This window comes from Megascapheus bottae, chromosome 7, assembly GCF_031878675.1.
Source record: "Megascapheus bottae isolate mThoBot1 chromosome 7, mThoBot2.hap1, whole genome shotgun sequence".
Classification (NCBI taxonomy): Eukaryota; Metazoa; Chordata; class Mammalia; order Rodentia; family Geomyidae; genus Megascapheus; species Megascapheus bottae.
In genome coordinates this window covers 38,077,801-38,095,257 of record NC_143515.1, presented here as the reverse complement: position 1 = coordinate 38,095,257, position 17,457 = coordinate 38,077,801, and the positions used below count along the sequence as shown (strand labels likewise).

Here is a 17,457-nt window from a genome sequence, read left to right as displayed (position 1 = left end):
AAGGCAGGTCTCCCTCACTGTCTATTGGACTGTGGTCAAATTTACTTTGATATCCCAAAGTGATTAGGTTGATTGGTATATCAAGCAAGTGCAATAAGTCTTGCCTTCCTAAGAATCTACTTATCTTTCCTAAACTAGTGTCCTTGCCGTTTAGGCACAATGAAGGAAAAGGTGCCCAAGAAAACAGCAAGAGGTCATGTAGACCCTTTAGTTGTGATGGTTTGGAATGCATTTCTCATTTTCTCCCGAAAATGACACTTTTGGTGGAATCACTTTCTTTGTTTTTAATGTGAAGGCAATTTTATTCTTTTTTATTCTAATGCATAGAGGGTTACAGTTATATTTTCCAGATGGTAGATGCATGTTTTTGTCCTCATTTCCCTTCTCCACCCCCCTCCCAATCATCTTGCTTTCCCCCCTTCTCTTTCCTGTTTCAAATAAACAAATAAATGTATATATGATATGCCAGGTAACAAAGTCAGATTCTATAACAATATGAGATTAACCAAAGGGCAACAAAAGAGAAGAGAAATAACATGGAACATTTTGGGGGAAATCACTTTCTATCTTACGAAATGATATCTGCCCTTGCCCAATGGAGTAGCCTCACCATTTCTGTGGATGAACTGCAACAGGGCTTTGAGTGTTTTTATTTCAGCCTTGCCTGTGGCATGCTGGAGTTTTATCAAGTTTTTATTATTATTGTTGTTATTATTATTATTATTATTTGGTCGGAGATGGGGCTTGAACTCTGGGCCTGGGCTCTTCTGCTCAAGGCTACCACTCAACCCTCTAAACGACAGCGCCACTTCTGGTTTTCTGGTGGTTAATTGGAGATAAGTGTCTTGTGGACTTTTGTGCCAACTTGCTTTGAACCCTGATCCTCAGATCTCAACCTCCTGAGTAGCTAGGATTACAAATGTGAGCCACTAGCACCCAGCAAGTTATAATTTTTTTAAGTCTATAAAGGGATAATTTACACTGTCCACAGAAAGCTTCTCTAGTACAGATGCACAGGATTTAACAGATTGGGTTTCAGTTTCAAAGCCGGCTTCTTTGTGAACTTTTGGCGGACTTTAGGTTAGCTTTATGAAATCATAGCTTTCATGTGATTTTTGGCAATTACAGATTTTGTTAAAGAAATTGAGTTTGTGGGAAACCAAAGCCAAGAGCCATGAAAAAAAGAAAACTATTCAGGTTTCCTAGTATAGACAAAGGTTTAGGGATTTTATGGATACCTTTTCCCCTTCCTTAACAGTGGCCAAATTATTGTGATGTTTGATTTTGTCTAGGCTCACTTATTTTTTCTATATGATAAAATACATCCCAAACAACTGAAAATTGTTTAATGGAGACAGAGTGCTGGGTCTCCATAGCTTGAGGCTGTCTAGCAATTATGCTGCATGAAATTAGACACAGTTTGTTCCAATTACTTAAAATCAGATCACATGAAAAGTGACAGAGAGGGGGAAAAGATAGACCTTTCTTATTTTGTAATATTTAAATGATGAAATCAGAAATTACAGGATGAGAAGAAACAACTGGAATGTGTAGTGAAAATTTAAGGACTGTCTTACTGCTCTTTGAAGCTGTAATGACTCAGGTAATTTTAATGATCTGAAGAGAATTTTTTTCTGATACCATTTGCATAAGTGTGAATTCCATTTGCTTTATAAAATGTATGTAAAACTTGCTCACAAACAGGCATGCAAAATACTCTTGAAAAACACAGGACAAATAAATTACTGTGACAACTCTCAATTTTCAAAGTAACTAGAGATAAATGACATAAATATTCATTTTTATCTAGTTCTGGTTAGATACAACTAACAAGGCATTTGCCACCCAACTCTACTGAGCAGGGACTATGCATATATTTATTAATGTATTTAAAAAGTCACAGAAAGGGATGTCCCTAGAACACAGAAAATTGTTTGGTAATGATAATATAAAAGAGAAAGTAATGAATTGGAAATTGCTTTTGTACATCTATAAGTTTATATGGTAAATAGTGTCAAGATTTGTATGTTAAAATTTGCATATTTCAAAGACCAATCTACCAGTCTATATTTAGCTATAGCTAGCTGTCTAGTTAGCTGTATATTTTGGCTGTATGGGGGTTTTAACTCAGAGCACTGGCTTTGCTCTGCTGGTATTCTACCACTTGACCCAAACCTCCAACTTTGCTTTTTGCTACTTTATTTTAGACAGGGATTCTCATGGATTTTTCTGTCATGACTTGTCACACACTTCTATCCTCTGAACCTGAGCCTCCTAACTAGCTAGGAGTACAGGTGTTAGCCTCTGACTTGGCCCAGCCTACAATTCTTATTAAATAACACTTGAAGAACTGCTCAAGTAAGTGATCTTTAACTTTAGTGGATCTCAGAATTCTGTAAGATGAAATTGAGAGCTAGAAAAATGGTTTCTTAATCATAGTTGCATAATTAACAAGTGGCAGGATGACTGGTCAGCATACGAGGGTCATTAATAGTATGTACAAATCTTCAACAAGTGTAGATATAGAACTACTTATATTAAATTGATATCCACCATTCTGATCATAGGACAAATAAGAGATTCATTTGTTTTGAGTTGCTTAGAAACCCTTCATACAATGGGAGTTACATTTTATACCTGAGGATAATGAGTGTCGCTTTTAGCTTAGGATACAGTCATGAGATATTTTACCATAGCGGTCTCTTTCATGTTGGTATGATCTTAGCCTGGTATGAAGTTTGTACTTAAAAACAGTGGACCCACATTCAAGGTTTTTAGGAATGAAGCAAAGAAGCTGGTGTTGTGAATATTAAGTGAGTTATTTATACTTTTAGTAGACTTTGACAATACAAACCTGTATTATCCATTTTGCTGTTGCATGTGATGAGAGCTATCTGTGTGTCTTGGTGTGACACAGCCATTCTCTTTCTTCCACAAATATTTACTGGTTTCCATGAAGCTAGGCTGGACTTTGAGGATAGTGAATGAAGAAAGCAGACTTTAGCGTTGGTAGGTGGGTAGGAAGAGGCAGCCCAAGAAGGTGTTGTGGCTGGGGCACAAGGAAGAGCAGGGTGTGAGAAAGGTGATGAATCTGAGAGGTGGGTAAGGCTAAATGGTGGCTGCTCATTCTGCTGGCCACATTAAGTCATCTGTAGGTTTAGAATAAGAGACCTTAATGTGGTTATACAGGTATTTGTCATACCCTTCTGTCACAGAGAAAGATTCTGGAAGAGCAGCAGGAAATCTCACTGGCCTGTGTCTCTGGTGGCCAACCTTCCCCAGCTAGTCTCCTCACCTGTAAGACAGAAAGGATGATAGATTCCATTTATGTCACTCAAAGGGATATAATAGGGATTAATTACCATCCTGTCTGTAATATACTTGGAGCTCTTTAGAGAAAGGCACTATAGTCCATGAAAGCAAAGCCTTATTCTAATTGTGTATTTATTGATTAAGTGACAGTCAAAGACAATGCTTACAGGGAAAATTGCTATATATCTTTGCTCTCCACCAAACGTATCCCATGTGTATTGATATAGAATATATTTAAACTTACATATAAGAGCACTGAAGTGGTCATTAACAAGTCTTTTCAACATCTAATCAGACATTATTAATGAGATTAAAAGCTATGTTAATTAGTATTCAATAGACCAGGATTTAGTTTCAGTGGCACAGATAGTTAAATTGAGGGTTGGGGGTGCCCTTTCCCATTCATAATACAACAGAGAGCTGACTCTTAGAACAATTTTATCTCAGGAGAATTTATAGGAGAGCAACATTTCAAAGGAGCCAATGTCTCCATAGATGGAAACTCTATCCTTAGCTTATTTTAGATATGCTTGATTATAGAGCCAAATATAATTACCGTGAGTCTAGATATTCTTACAAGAAGGTATGAATTTATTTTTAAAATAATGTAATTCTGTAAACCTTTTCATCCTCTCTACGTCTTGAGAAACATTGTTGGGCTTGTTCTTATCATGCAGAATGCGTTGGTGTTTGACCTTGGTCTGCATCTCATCATTAGTAGACATTCAGACATAGAAGCCTATTTTGCTTAAATTCTGTTTGAACGTTGCTTAAGAACTAAAATGAATAGTGCTGCTGGCTCATGCCTGTAATCCTAGCTACTCCGGAGGCTGAGGTCTGAGGATAAAAAGTTCCAAGCCAGTCCCGGCAGGAAAGTCCTTGAGACTTTTATCTTCAATTAACTACCAAAAAACCAGAAATGGAGCTGTGGCTCAAGTAGTAGAATGCTAGTTTTGTGCTAAAAAGCCCAGGAATGGTGCCCAGGAACACACAAAAAATAAATAACAATTTAAGCAAAATGCACTCACACTGGTTTTAATCTTTTATCTTTCGTTGTGATTTTTTGGAGGGAGAATATCATACTAAAATCCTGAGGGCTGCAGCTAAGATAGTTGGTATGAATACTTAATTAGAAGTCTTTAGCTCAATGAAAATATGAAATTGGAGAGGTATGCTTTTTGATGGCAAAAAGAAAATTGCTTTTATTTTAATCCTGTAAAATACAACCATGATCATACTCAACTTTCTGAGCTTGCAACAAATAAACTTGTTAAAGGCTAAACTCAGTATCAAGGTTCTGCAAGTATCCTAAGTAGCTATTTATACAGTTGACTAATCTTTGTAATTGCCTTGTCTTTTACTGCCATTAATTAGATGATGTAGTATTCCATTAATAAGAGTGACACACCTCAGCATTTTTACCTTTAATTATAGACTTCACTAGGCACTTAGGTTATTGACAAAATGGCCTAAATTTTGCCTGCTGTACACATCTCCTTTTCATTCTCTTTCAGCACCCCTATCCTTCTGAAGAACAGAAAAAGCAGTTGGCACAAGACACAGGACTCACTATCCTTCAAGTGAACAATTGGTAAGTCATTGGTTTCTTGTTTACACACAATCCATGTCTTCTGGCAACCTACAGAAAGAGTATTGAGAATGTTTTGCATGAAGAAGCCCCGCCTCGCTACTACTGCTCTCCTTGCTAGCTTAGTGATCCAAAGATGAAATGAAACTATTGACTGATGTGGGAAAACATTTTCTGGCATGGAAAAGAAAACGCTGTGTAGCGTTCCACCTCCCTTATACATAACTAGCTTTTATGCATACAAGTGTGTGTGTTACTTATATTCTTTATGACTCTGAAAAGGTGTCACTCACCTTGGCATTTTTCCCCTCCAGGATAATAAAAGAAAATGATTACCATTCTATTTTCTAGGAAAACAAAATACAAAAATTATTTAGTTTTGTATTTATTTATTTGTGCTGGTACTGGGGCTTGAACTCAGGGCTTGCGTGCTGTCCTTTACCATTTTTATCCAAGGCTTTGCCACCTGAGTCATAGTTTTGCTTCCAGCCTTTTGGTGATTAATGGAGACAAGACACTGTTATCTTCCTAGGGCTGGTTTCGAACTATGAGCCTCAATTGGCACCAGTAAGTTCTAATTCACCAAATAACTAAATTCAGTTAGGTGTTGTTAGGGTTATGTACGTAAGGATGGTCTTTCCTGTTTGCTTATACTGAAAAAAATTAAGTTTCTACTTTGAAACTATTAAAAATCTGATGTACCTCAGGATTGTGTGATATTCTAAGTAAAATATAAATTCCTGATTTATGGCAAAGCGGAGCTTACGTACCAAAACCCAGCAACAATCTTCTGACTTAATTTACAGCAGTATAGCAATGAAGCTCTGAGAAAGGTGGGTTTATTGTCCTTTGTGAATTGTGCTGAAAGCCAGGTTTCAATAATCACCCAGGGCTAGTGTCATTTTTGAAGGGTTTTGAAATCCAGTAACTGCTAAAACTAAGTTTATCTAATTAATTGTCCTAATAATGTTAAATTAGTGTATATGATGATGGAGAAATGTTACCCTCTTTGAAGTAAAACCCAGAAGAGAACAAAGCCTGGTTGGAAATGGGGGTGAACTGAGAATGCCAGTTTACAGACAAAAACTATTTCTGTTCAACGAGTGTCAAAGATTAATATTTCTGAATCTCTGATTACATGGCTTAATCCATTTTGGTGAATAAATTTGTTCTTGATGTCCATTGCACTTATATTAACAGACCCTCGCTGTTAGAGAGCCTGGGAGCCTTTAGGAGAGATTTCAGATATATTAAACCCCATTACAGAAAATGTAATTTCTATCAATATAATCCCATGTATTCTTCAATTTAGTATTTTAGAGATAACAAGGTACTTACAATATATTTGCCTTTGGAGGATTAATTTACAAAGTGCACTATCTACTAGACACAGACAGACTCACATAAGCATTGCTTGTAAGGGTTATCAGTTTCTATGACCTTACCGCAGCCCTGAGAGATCAATTTTTGCAGCCCTTTTAGTGGGCTTATAGGCAACCCACCAAAGGCAAAGTATATCTAATCATGGTACCAGGAATTCTGTTGCTGTGAAGGAAGGTGTTTGGGTTACCTACTTTTTTTTTTACTTGCTGGTTATGGACCTGTGAGATTAGTTGTATTGCATTATCATTCCTGACTGTTAATAGTGCATATTGAACTTCATCTTTCAAAAGTTCTGGGCAATATTCTTGGAACCACTATACATCAGTATGTATTCCTAAACTCACTCATTTAAATGGTAAGCCAGTATCTGTACAATGAAGACTATTATACACCTAGCATTTCTCTGGGAAATGTTCTTGTTTGAAGGTAAAGGAGTGGAAAGTTGAGCTATATATAATTAAGGCCCACTAAAGAGCTGCCATTCAGGTGATCTATCAAACATGCCACCTCTCTTTCTTGTGGGTGTTGCTACAAACGCTGCTTATAAACATGGTTACCAGAGAAGAAATTCCAATACAAGTTGCTTTCCATGGGCCCACCATGGTAGTGCTGATGTCCTGTGAATGCAGGGATAGAGAGGTATCAACTGGAACTATGTATATACTGTCATTTCTCTAGATACAAGACACAATCTATTGGAGATCAGCAAGCCTTTTAATCAATGATCACAATCTGACTTTCTTTCTTTTGTAAGGAGAAGAAGAAAATATCTTTTAAAAAGTGGTACCTCCATAGAATAAATTTTCAAAATAGATGCAGACTTCAAGCTTCATGCTGACATTCAATTAGGCACAGATCTATAACTGAAAAATCACTTTATTTTGTTATTTGGCAGAGAAATGCACTTCGGTGCTTACCTAGCACTATGTAGGAAGTAATTTCTCTATCCTTGTCCTTCCTGGACTTAGAAATTATTGGTTCAACCCTTAGCAACATTGTTTGCTGTAGAGAATGCCCCCAATGTAAATAAAAGATGCCAGAAAGATTGTTTTTCTTAAGTGCAGTGAGTAGTGGCATTACTACAGTAGATATGATCTTAAAAGTTTATCATTTTCATCCAAACTTTTTTTGTCGGTCAAGGGACTTGAAATCTGGGCCTGGGTGCTGTCCCTGAGCTCTTCAGCTCAAGGGTACTGCCCTACCCCTTGAGCCACAGTGCCACTTCCCCAAACTTTCTTTTTTAAAATTACTATACTTAAGTAATTGCACAAAGGAGTTTCAATTCTACCAATCTGCTGAGAAGCACAATGCATTTTGATGAGTATCATTCCTTCCATCAGTCCCAGCTCTGCCCATACCATCAAGTTACTTGCAATTGGCCACATTCCTTCTTTTTTAGGATGCTGATAATAGAATTTGTTAATACTGTTTTACTGTAAAAGTGATGGACAGAGGGGGTTACAGTTACATAACTAATAAGTGTATTTTGTACCCCCTCTTCATTTGTGTAGGAGACACAGAACAAAAGTGGGGATAGCCACATGGTACCATTTTGAAACCAAAAATGCAGCCTGTTAGAAAGCTAACCTTCAATGGAACTATAGAGTGGTTGTTCTTATTTTATTGTAGTGAAAAAATTACATGAAATTATTTGGGGGAGCTTATATACACATTTCTGTGCAGAGCATCAATCTTGATGTTATTTCCTTCTAGAAATAATGATTTAAAAGATTATCATTAGTGTTTTAGGATTTCCCCTTCACTTCATTGAGCTCCAACTTTAAAAAAAAATGTGTCTTTCTTCTTGGATTTCTTTAAAACTTGTTAACACACATGTACATTTTTGTGTGAACTATGAGTCATTGTTGAAGAGGTTTCATAAGTGCTGAAGGGCAGGCTGGGTATAGATCAGTCATAATTATTGGCAGCAACATCATGTATGGAAACACACGATATGTAAGTCAAAATATAAATTCATGTCTAGTTGTTAGCCTGTCATAGGAACCCTGGCTGAACTGGAGCTCCCACAGAAAAACAAGGCATGAAGTTGTTGTGTGGTAATGACTCTTTTTCCATCGTGTAGTCCACTTTATACCTTTTTCATTGACATAAGTGATTAAGACAACCTACCTCAGTTAAGGCAAAAGGTAGATGGGGACTGAGGAAGATGGAGGTGAAGAGGAGAATTCCAATGTCAAACAAGACAGATTCTATTAAGTGGAAATTTGGAGTTAGAAAAAAGTAATGGTGATTTGTGATGATTCGTAACTGGTGCTCATCAGAAAAAAAAAGAGAGAGAGAGAAAAGAAATCTCAAAATGACCAGCATTTATTTATGGAATTTGGGCCTTGAGATAGAATTGGAAATTTATTAGATGAGACAATGTAGGCTAAGTCTATGCCAAAATGTTTGTGGAGGATTGAGGCAATTATGCAAACAATCTGATCAGAACACTTTTATATAAGTTATTTAATTTGTAAGAGATAGCTGCATATTAAAAAAAAACTTCCCTAAGTTAATTTGCCCACGTTTCAGCCTAATGTATTGTAACAGACAGAGTTAAAGCATAATCAGTTAAAAACATAACCCACACCATAAATTTATGTATTCTTACTCCTTTGTTCCCTAATTATAAGTTTATTCAAAAATAGTAAACAGTAGCATTTGTGGACTTTTCTCTGTTTTTTCATTAATATGATGGTTAGGACAAATATTATAATATATTGTAGAGAAAATAATATTAATACACTCTTTGTTTAATAGAAGTACAAATATTTTAAATTTGGGGACTAATTATTTGCATCTTTAAATATTTAAGTAGAGCTTGAAAAAAGGATACATATACACATATAATTGATACTTGGTTCTTCTTTTCTCTCCTGAATAGCCAAAATTGTTCTTTTGTAATATTAAAATTTTGAGTGTTGAATAGTTGAATAAAAACTCTCTACTTATACATTTTTATACCAGTGTTAAAAAGAACTTGAGATTCCTGTGATGAAACTTTCACCTTATGATCATGTAGTGCATGTTGGATAGCCAAGAGCTAGGATACATTGAATATATTTTACAGTTCCTTTCTCTTTCCTTTTTTTTGCTATTACTTTTATCCAAACCCTTTCCAGATGAAATGTGGTATTCAGTAATTATCCTTTTATTCTCGAGATTATATAGTTTTATATGAAAAACATGTATGTGTGATATACAATATGTGTGTATAGCAATAAGTCACCTTGCATCCATTAAATGAATATGCTTCCAGATAGCATTCTACCCTCTGGTAGATGCTAGTCAGAACTATTATGTCTACAGATCTCAGACTGGAGCACATCCCAGATTTTTTTTTCTTACTTTTTTTTTTCCGTTTAAGTCATGGGATTTGAACTCTGGGCCTGCGTGCTGTCCCTGAGCTCTTTAGCTCAAGGCTACTGCCCTACCCCTTGAGCCACAGAGCCACTTCTGATTTTCTGGTGGTTAATTGGAGATAATAGCCTCACTGATTTAGTGCCCTGGCTGGCTGTGTACCGAGATAATCAGATCTCAGCCTCCTGAGTAGCTAGGAGTGAGCCACCACACCGGGCCATCCCAGATTTTTCTACTTACTTCATTTATTGCTTCAAAACTATAAAGCATTTATTACCAGTGGAGATAAAGCATGTTGTCTTTAGAGATTTATGCCACTGGCAAGTAAAAATGTGAACTTATTCTTAAAAAAATTCTGATCTCCTTTATTAAACAGATGCAACAGCTAAAGGTCAAATTTCCTTCTGAGTTATGGTAATAATGTAGCAAATACTTTTGTAAGTAATCAAAGATTCTATAAATAAGGGTACTTGTTTAGATGTAAATGTTAAAGCATTCACAAATTATCCTTTCAACTTCTGTGATCTAAAAATCAATAGGGGTCATGGGGTTTCATAGGATTGTTCTGCTTTTTCTTCCAACATAATTTAATAATGCATTTTACAGATGTTGTTTAAACATCAGGCACAGATTGTTTTGTCAATAAAGCTAAGCAGAGGCATGACACAAAAGCAAGGAAAATAGATGTAAAAAAAAAAACCCAAACATACCAGTGAACAGAAAAAAAAATCACTGGGTCACCTATTTGCTATTCAACTACAGAACAAAAGTGCTATGGTGACTTTCCTTGCCTAGAAACCACCTACGGACAGAACAACTTCACACACAAAAAGTAATTTTATTAAGCAGGTGCTTGAGCTTTCTCCCTAGAGAATGTAAGTGTGACCTACATTTAAAGTAGACTTGCTAATTGATCAATGGAGTAACAGGTGGAGTATTAAAAAAAACAAAGGAAGGAAAATATACACAGAAACTCCTAGGAACGTTTCTGAATATATTGTTGTTCAAGGCTCAGTTAATTGCTGTGCTTCTCACCTTGAGTGTCAATTCTAATAACATTACCTTTACAGACGCTTGCTTGGAGTTTAGATTATAGCAATCAGTAATGCTCACCAGATAAAATACTGTCTAGATGCTCATAAGAAAATATTGAAATCAGTCAAAAAATGTTTAGCTTGCATATTGCCTGAGACAGGGCTGGCTAGACGCCAGTCAGGTAGGGTATTATTAGGAAAGCTGAGCAAATAGCTTGCAGGGAAAAAGGGCTCTGAGTTTAGAAACCTTCAGGTATTGTCATGTCAGAGAGTTTTAGGAGTTCAGTAGAGATGCTGCAGATTTAAAAATTCTTAGCAAACCATCCTCTTTGAAAATGACTGCAGACCATTCAATATAGTCTCTTGGAAAGGATACACATCCCAAGTTTCCTTAGAGCTTTTCCCCCACTGTGTAGCATCATGTCTTAGTACTGGTGAACAGTACCAGTGAATATGGATACTCTGTCGATGGCGTGGGTGTTGGCTCAGTGTGTGGCATGGAAGCTGCCATCCTATGTAGTTGGCCTTGAGCCTAGGTGAGAGTAGAAATAGGTCTGAGATGTGGAACTAACTACGGTAACTTGAAAGCTCAAAATAGTTTTTCAGAATCTTTGTTTCCCTTCCATCTTTTATTCAAAGGCAGCTTCAGAGATTTTCAGGAGGTTAAAACAAGAACAAAGTGAAGAAGTCAATCTATGAACATCAAGTGAGGCTCGGAGTTGAATGAATCCTAAGGCTCACAGATTCATCGTGAGTCCTTCCTTTCAGACAATTCAATCAGTGGCCTGGTGGTTTGACTTTGAACGCCATGTGTGGGTTAGTAAGGTTTGTCGCAAGTCTTAACAAAGCTAAATTAGTTGTTTTCAGTGTCTGGGCACATGTATCTGTTTAGAGAAATGGAAAATGTTCTCCAAGTGTCATGCAACCATATAGAACAAGAGCTGACTCCCAGGACTTGGGAGAAAGGAGGAAGGGAGGGAAAGGTGTGGAGGACAAAGTAGAGGAGCTTGACTGTACAGGAGGCAAAGAAGCTTCACGACAACATTATGTTTATACAGAGCATGCGTGAGGGAGTAAGGGGAAACCATGGACACTGAGATCCAAACACTCCATCTGTTCTCCTTATTCCGGCTGGATAAGATATGGGTCCTTGTATGAGTCTCTTTGTGTCCAGGGTTAGAAGTACCTTCTAGTTTGACATGGACAGTTAGATTAATGAGTCAGTGTCTTCTAGCCTCTTTCAGTTCTGATATTCTAGATGACATGACACTTTCCTTTTTTTTTTTTTTTTTTTGCCTGTCCTGGGCTTGAGCTCAGGGCCTGAGCAAGACTTTCTCAAGGCTAGAGTTCTACCACTTGAGCCTTTGCACCACTTCCAGTTTTTTTCTATGTATGTGGTACTGAGGAATCGAACCCAGGTCTTGGTGCATACTAGGCAAGCACTCCACCACCAGACCAAACTGCTGGCCTGACAATTTCCTTTTGAAAATATCATTTAAGTACTTGTACAAAGGGGTTTCAATTCAACATATCAGTACAATGCATCTTGATCAACGTCACCCCTTCTCTCTCCCATTTCTCTCTAGTCCCCCACTACCTCAATTTTCCTACTTGTGTTTTCACTGATAAACATTGGGTGTGATGATCACATTCTCCCACTCTACCTTTCTCCATGTGCATGGAGATTTCCTTGATGCAAGTAGTAAGGCAAAGGTTTCGAAATGGACCTGATTCTAATACTACACCAGAGGTAGAATAAAATAACTCACTTTGATAGACAGACAAGAAGAATTAATTAAAAACTTGTTACTTTTCTTAACCTTAAATAAGCAAATCAAAGAGTGTAAAATAAAAACTAGATGAAATTAAACATTATCACAAGACATGAAAAACATGTGTGCTGTCATTTTTGGATTCATAATAAAGATAAATCAGTTGTTTTTAGCAATGTGCAAGAAGTCTGCGAAGGGCCTGACAGATAATAGGCTTGAAATTTCTGAAGTTATTGTACAGCAAAATTTGTTTTATCCTCAGGCATTCAATCTTTTCCTCTAGTAATTTTGTACATGACAAACTTTTTAGTGGGTGCATTAATAATCTATAAGTAATGGGTTGTCAGGTGTCAGTTAGATAAGATTAAAAGACTATTTAAGAGTTATCCATTTGCTTCTCTGTATGAGTTTTATAGGTCAGGAGAAATAACTTTTTGAATTGTAGTTGTTTGTGCGTGTTTCTTTGTTTTTCTTTTTTCTTTTCTTGACTCTCATTTGGCTCCACTCCAGGTATACATGGAAGAATCATATTCCATTCCATAAATCCTGCATGTAGGAGCAGACTTGAAACCAACACTGTGTGAATCAAGGGACAAATGTCCTAGCTGTCTCCTGTAAATGCTCTTGGGTTTTTAAATGTTACTCTTTGTCTTGCAAGGGGAAATAGACTCCATGCTACGAGGGGCATGGGAGCTTTAGCTCTTAGTAGTTTCTTAGCAAGTCTGGTTTAGGTCTATTCTTGTCAAATCTGTCTTAAGTGTGTTTACATATAGTTTGCCTTTCTGGTATTTTCTGCTTGCACAGACCTGATCTCCACCTATTTTGTGTCAACAGTTGCCGGAGCTGGTGTTGGGTGATTAACCATTAAACACTGAAGCACTGAGCTGTGCCCAGAGAGACCCTCTCCCTCCTCTCACTTACATCATCCTCTTGCTTCAGGCTGTGCCTACAGAAAACAAACAGCATATTTGAGTGGTTAAAACGTCAGCCTGAAATACTTTTTTTTTGAAAATGGGGGCAAATGTTGCATCTTTGTTGAGTAAAACAGATTTTTTTTTTAATGGAATGGATCCAAGAGCTCAGGAGAAGGAAGTGTTTTCTTAGGGTGAAGATTATAATCTCAGATCCGGTCTGCATGGCTCTGTGTCACTTTGTGTAGAGACTTAGGGTTATCTTCTGCTTAAGACATTGATAAATAGAACTATAACAGAAGATATTAAAGACATTGCTGTAGAAGGCTCTCCGATTCTATGGCTTTGTAATTGCCAATGATTTTTCTGTTTTATTCCAATTTCTATAAAACTTTTAGTCTGGTCTATTACTAGGGGAAAATAATTCTATCTCACACCTGAACAATAACACATGAATAAAACATCTTAATGTATTCTGACATCCCTGAGAGATCTTTTTCCTTCTTTAACCTCATGACTAACTAGTGCCTTACAAAATTAGGTCCTGTCACCAAAGAAGGGAAAGATATTTCCTTTCTCAAACATGGTGACTCACAGCTCATTAAGTTATATATATTTTAAGTTTTCAGTATTTTTACTCTAGGGTGCTGAATCAAATGAAAAACAGTCATTTTGAGGACTGTTGTCTGGTTCAAAGGTTTTGTTGACCTATACCTGCTGTGGTTGACTTTATTTGATCCCTACTTTTGGTCAGAGTTCATATGTACTTGGAAAGGGCAGGGGGTATGAGATGTTGAAAACGCGAATGGAAAAAATTGTACATGTCCAAAAGATATAAGCTCTCAGCCCCCATGGTTGGCTCCTGGTAGAAGAGTTTGCAAAAAGGAAAGTACAATAGGTATTGGCTGGGAGGAGTTGGGGATGGGGAACGAAGAAGAAACAGGCCAGATTCATTCAGTCCATGGAGTGTAAAAAAAGGAGCAGGAGCAGGAGCATAACCTAGAGGAAGAGTCCTTGCCTAGCATGCACAAAGCCCTAGATTCAATTCCTCGGTACCACATACACAGAAAAAGCTGGAAGTGGTGCTGTGGCTCAAGTGGCAGAGTGCTAACCTTGAGCAAAAGTGCTTAAGGATAGTACCCATGCCCTAAGTTTAAGCCCCAGGACTGGCAAACTAAAAAAAAAAAAACCAAAAAGCATATTGTGAATTAAATTTTGTTTGTAATTATATTATTTCTTTTGAAATTGCAAGTAGCAAGGGAATCTGCGATTTCTGAAGTGGATTAAAATTTGAAGAAACCTCGTGTTAAGAAAACCACGGAGTATTAATCATAGGTGGGAATTTCTGCATTCTTTGACAGATGAGACCCTGCCTACCCAGTTGCACTGCTAGCTGCTAATTAGAGATGGTTCCTAGCTGAGTGCTTCTTCCTATCTACCATTATATGTTTATATTTAGATCGATTTAGTAAGATATAGTAAAAAAAAAAAACCATACAGTTGACCTGCTGAAAGTGTGTAAGTCATTAGGTGTTGGTATGTCCACAGAGTTGTGCAGTCATTGTCAGTCAATTATAGAACTTCTTTTTTAACCCCTGTGCCCATAGCTTTTAGTTCCTTCTCTTCTTTTTTCCTTCTCCCTCTCAATCAGCTAAGCTCAATTAGGAGCCTACTTTCTGCCTCTAAATTTGTCTATTCTGGCCATTTCACAAAAATATAATTATATAACATGTGGATTTTATTCAGTTTTAATTGTTGGGGTAATGCATAGAGGGGTTACAGTTCTATTTGCCAAGTAGTAGGTGCATTACTTCTCACACACTGATGCCCCTTCTCATGTTTTTGTCCCTATTTCCCTCCCCTCGGCCCCCTCACAATCATCTTATTTGAAATAGGAAAGGAAAGGGAGGGAAACATGTGGACTTTTTGTGACTAGCTTCTTTCCATTTAACATAATGTTGTCAAGGGTGGTCCAGACGGTAACATGCTTTGCTGGTACTTCATCCCTTTCCGTGGTTGAGCAATGCTTTGCTGTATGTGTTTAACACACTTTGGTGACTCATTTACCAGTAAGATCTTAAGTTGTTTCCTGCTTTCATTGCTGCAAATGGACCAGCTTTTGTACTATTATATATTTGTGAGAAGCACATGAACAATGTCCCAACAAACTCCTGCCTTAGATTTTTACAATTTGCAAAATACTTTTCATAAATATTAAGTCACTTGTGGTTGAGATTCACGATGTGAGTACTTGGGGTGATTTCAGAGTAAGTGGCAGCCTTGACACTATGCACTCACTGCCAACAGCCAGTGTTTTGACTGAGGTGAGTGAAAGTCAGTCATACTGACAATGACAACTGAGTGATGAAATGCAACTTCTCTAAAGGTTCTTCAAAGTGACTTTGATGCCCTAATCGCTTTCCAAAGTTTTGACAATTCCCAAGAGGCAATTGTTTTGTTAGTGTTATCTTTCTCATTTCGGAGAAGTTTTCATTGATCCTCAAGGAGAGATAATTGCTTTTTAGTATATGGAGTATATGGGTAAACAAACTACATACACGCTACTATCTATTATATTGTGCTTAGATCATTTTACTAGATGAGGTAGAAGTTACAGTATACATTTTGAGGAATAGACAAAGATATCCAGTCATGTCCAGTTGTCTTCATTGTGTCATTTAATAGCTTAAATTTTTGTAGCAAGCTAAATTAAAAAAAAATACCTCTTCTTTTAGCAGGGGTGAAGTCTGTAGAAGAGAAGGGGGTGTGGTTGGTGAAGACTTGGGGAGCTAAGACAATCAAAGGAGAGTTATAGAGAAAACAGATTTCAGAAGTATTCTAAGATGGGGCTGGAATTCTATAATGCTTTATGTAGCTAGGGACTGATTATTATTCTGTCATTCAGGACAAACTTCTTTAAAAAATGGATGTACATTTAATGTTTAGAATAGCATCCTAATGGCCTGGGAAACCCAGCATCCTTATTAATAGTGTTTCTTCCCTCTGAAAACTGTCCCAGCTTAGAAGATAATTTTCCTACTTGTCCTATTTAGAGATTGGCAGAAAACCAGTATTTGCTTTAAATAAGTATACTTATCCAGTAATGCATAAATGATATTTAGCTGGATGTGATTTTATTGACTTTTGTGAATATGGGAAAATTGCAATTCAACTGAAAAAATGGTTCATGTATGATGAATGAGAGACACATTTATTCTTTGTTGATAGTATAGCTAGTTTAGCTTTTTATTATAAAGTTTTGGTACATTAACCCATTGCTTGTACATTGTGTTAAAATCAGTTTAGATGCATGTATCTTAAGCAAATGCTAATTGTTTATATTTGTGAGGCTAGACAAACTCCTATTTGGAAAATTATCCTATTTAAGTACATATTTCACAAACACCAATTTGCTACCTATACTCAATGTCAATGGGTACTTGAGATAGTTTTAACTTACCTATTTTTGTTTGTTTGCTCAGCTTAGTAAACTTGGTTCCACTATGTTTGGAGCCCTGAGTGTCAGTGATCTGGAAGGTAGCATGTAGTAGCAAATGAAATAGAGACTTGCCTCATAGTCCCCCTTCTACTTGAAATTCAGGTTACCACAAAGGAAGCCCTAAAATTTTACAATATAAAAACTCATCACAAAATTCCTTTCCAAGAAAAATTTTCTGTAATGTATATCCAATGATGAATCATTTCAAAATTATTTCAGTATCTCAAGTTCAAAATAATACATGGATTTGGTTATTAAAATGAGGACCTAGGAGCTGTCCCTGAGCCTCTTTGTGCTTAAGACTAGTGCTTTAGCACTAGAACCACAGCATCGCTTCTGGCTTTTTTCTGAGTAGTTTATTGGTGATAAGAGTCTCATGGACTTTTCTGCCAGGCTGGTTTCGGGCCTCGATCCTCAGATCTCCGCCTCTTGAGTAGCTAAGATTATAGGCATGAGCCACTGGTGCCTGGCTGGGAACTTGACATATATAATTAAATTCCTCAATTATGCTAGACAACTTCAGCCGTTTCTAGAGTGAGCAAATACCCTCAGCATTGCTAGAGAAAGAAAACCCTTTCAGGCCTCTGACTGATAG

The 17,457-nt window shown here is 36.9% G+C and overlaps 1 protein-coding gene across 4 annotated transcripts in view; it reads left to right on the top strand.

Moving 5' to 3' along the window:
- Window positions 1-17,457, top strand: part of Meis1 (Meis homeobox 1) — a 145,416-nt gene that overhangs the window by 114,409 nt on the left and 13,550 nt on the right. For all 4 annotated transcript variants that reach the window (XM_090336782.1, XM_090336781.1, XM_090336785.1 and 1 more), the window contains one exon: window positions 4,827-4,903. In XM_090336782.1, the coding sequence (XP_090192908.1) occupies window positions 4,827-4,903 (77 nt within the window). The remainder of the gene's footprint in view (window positions 1-4,826; window positions 4,904-17,457) is intronic.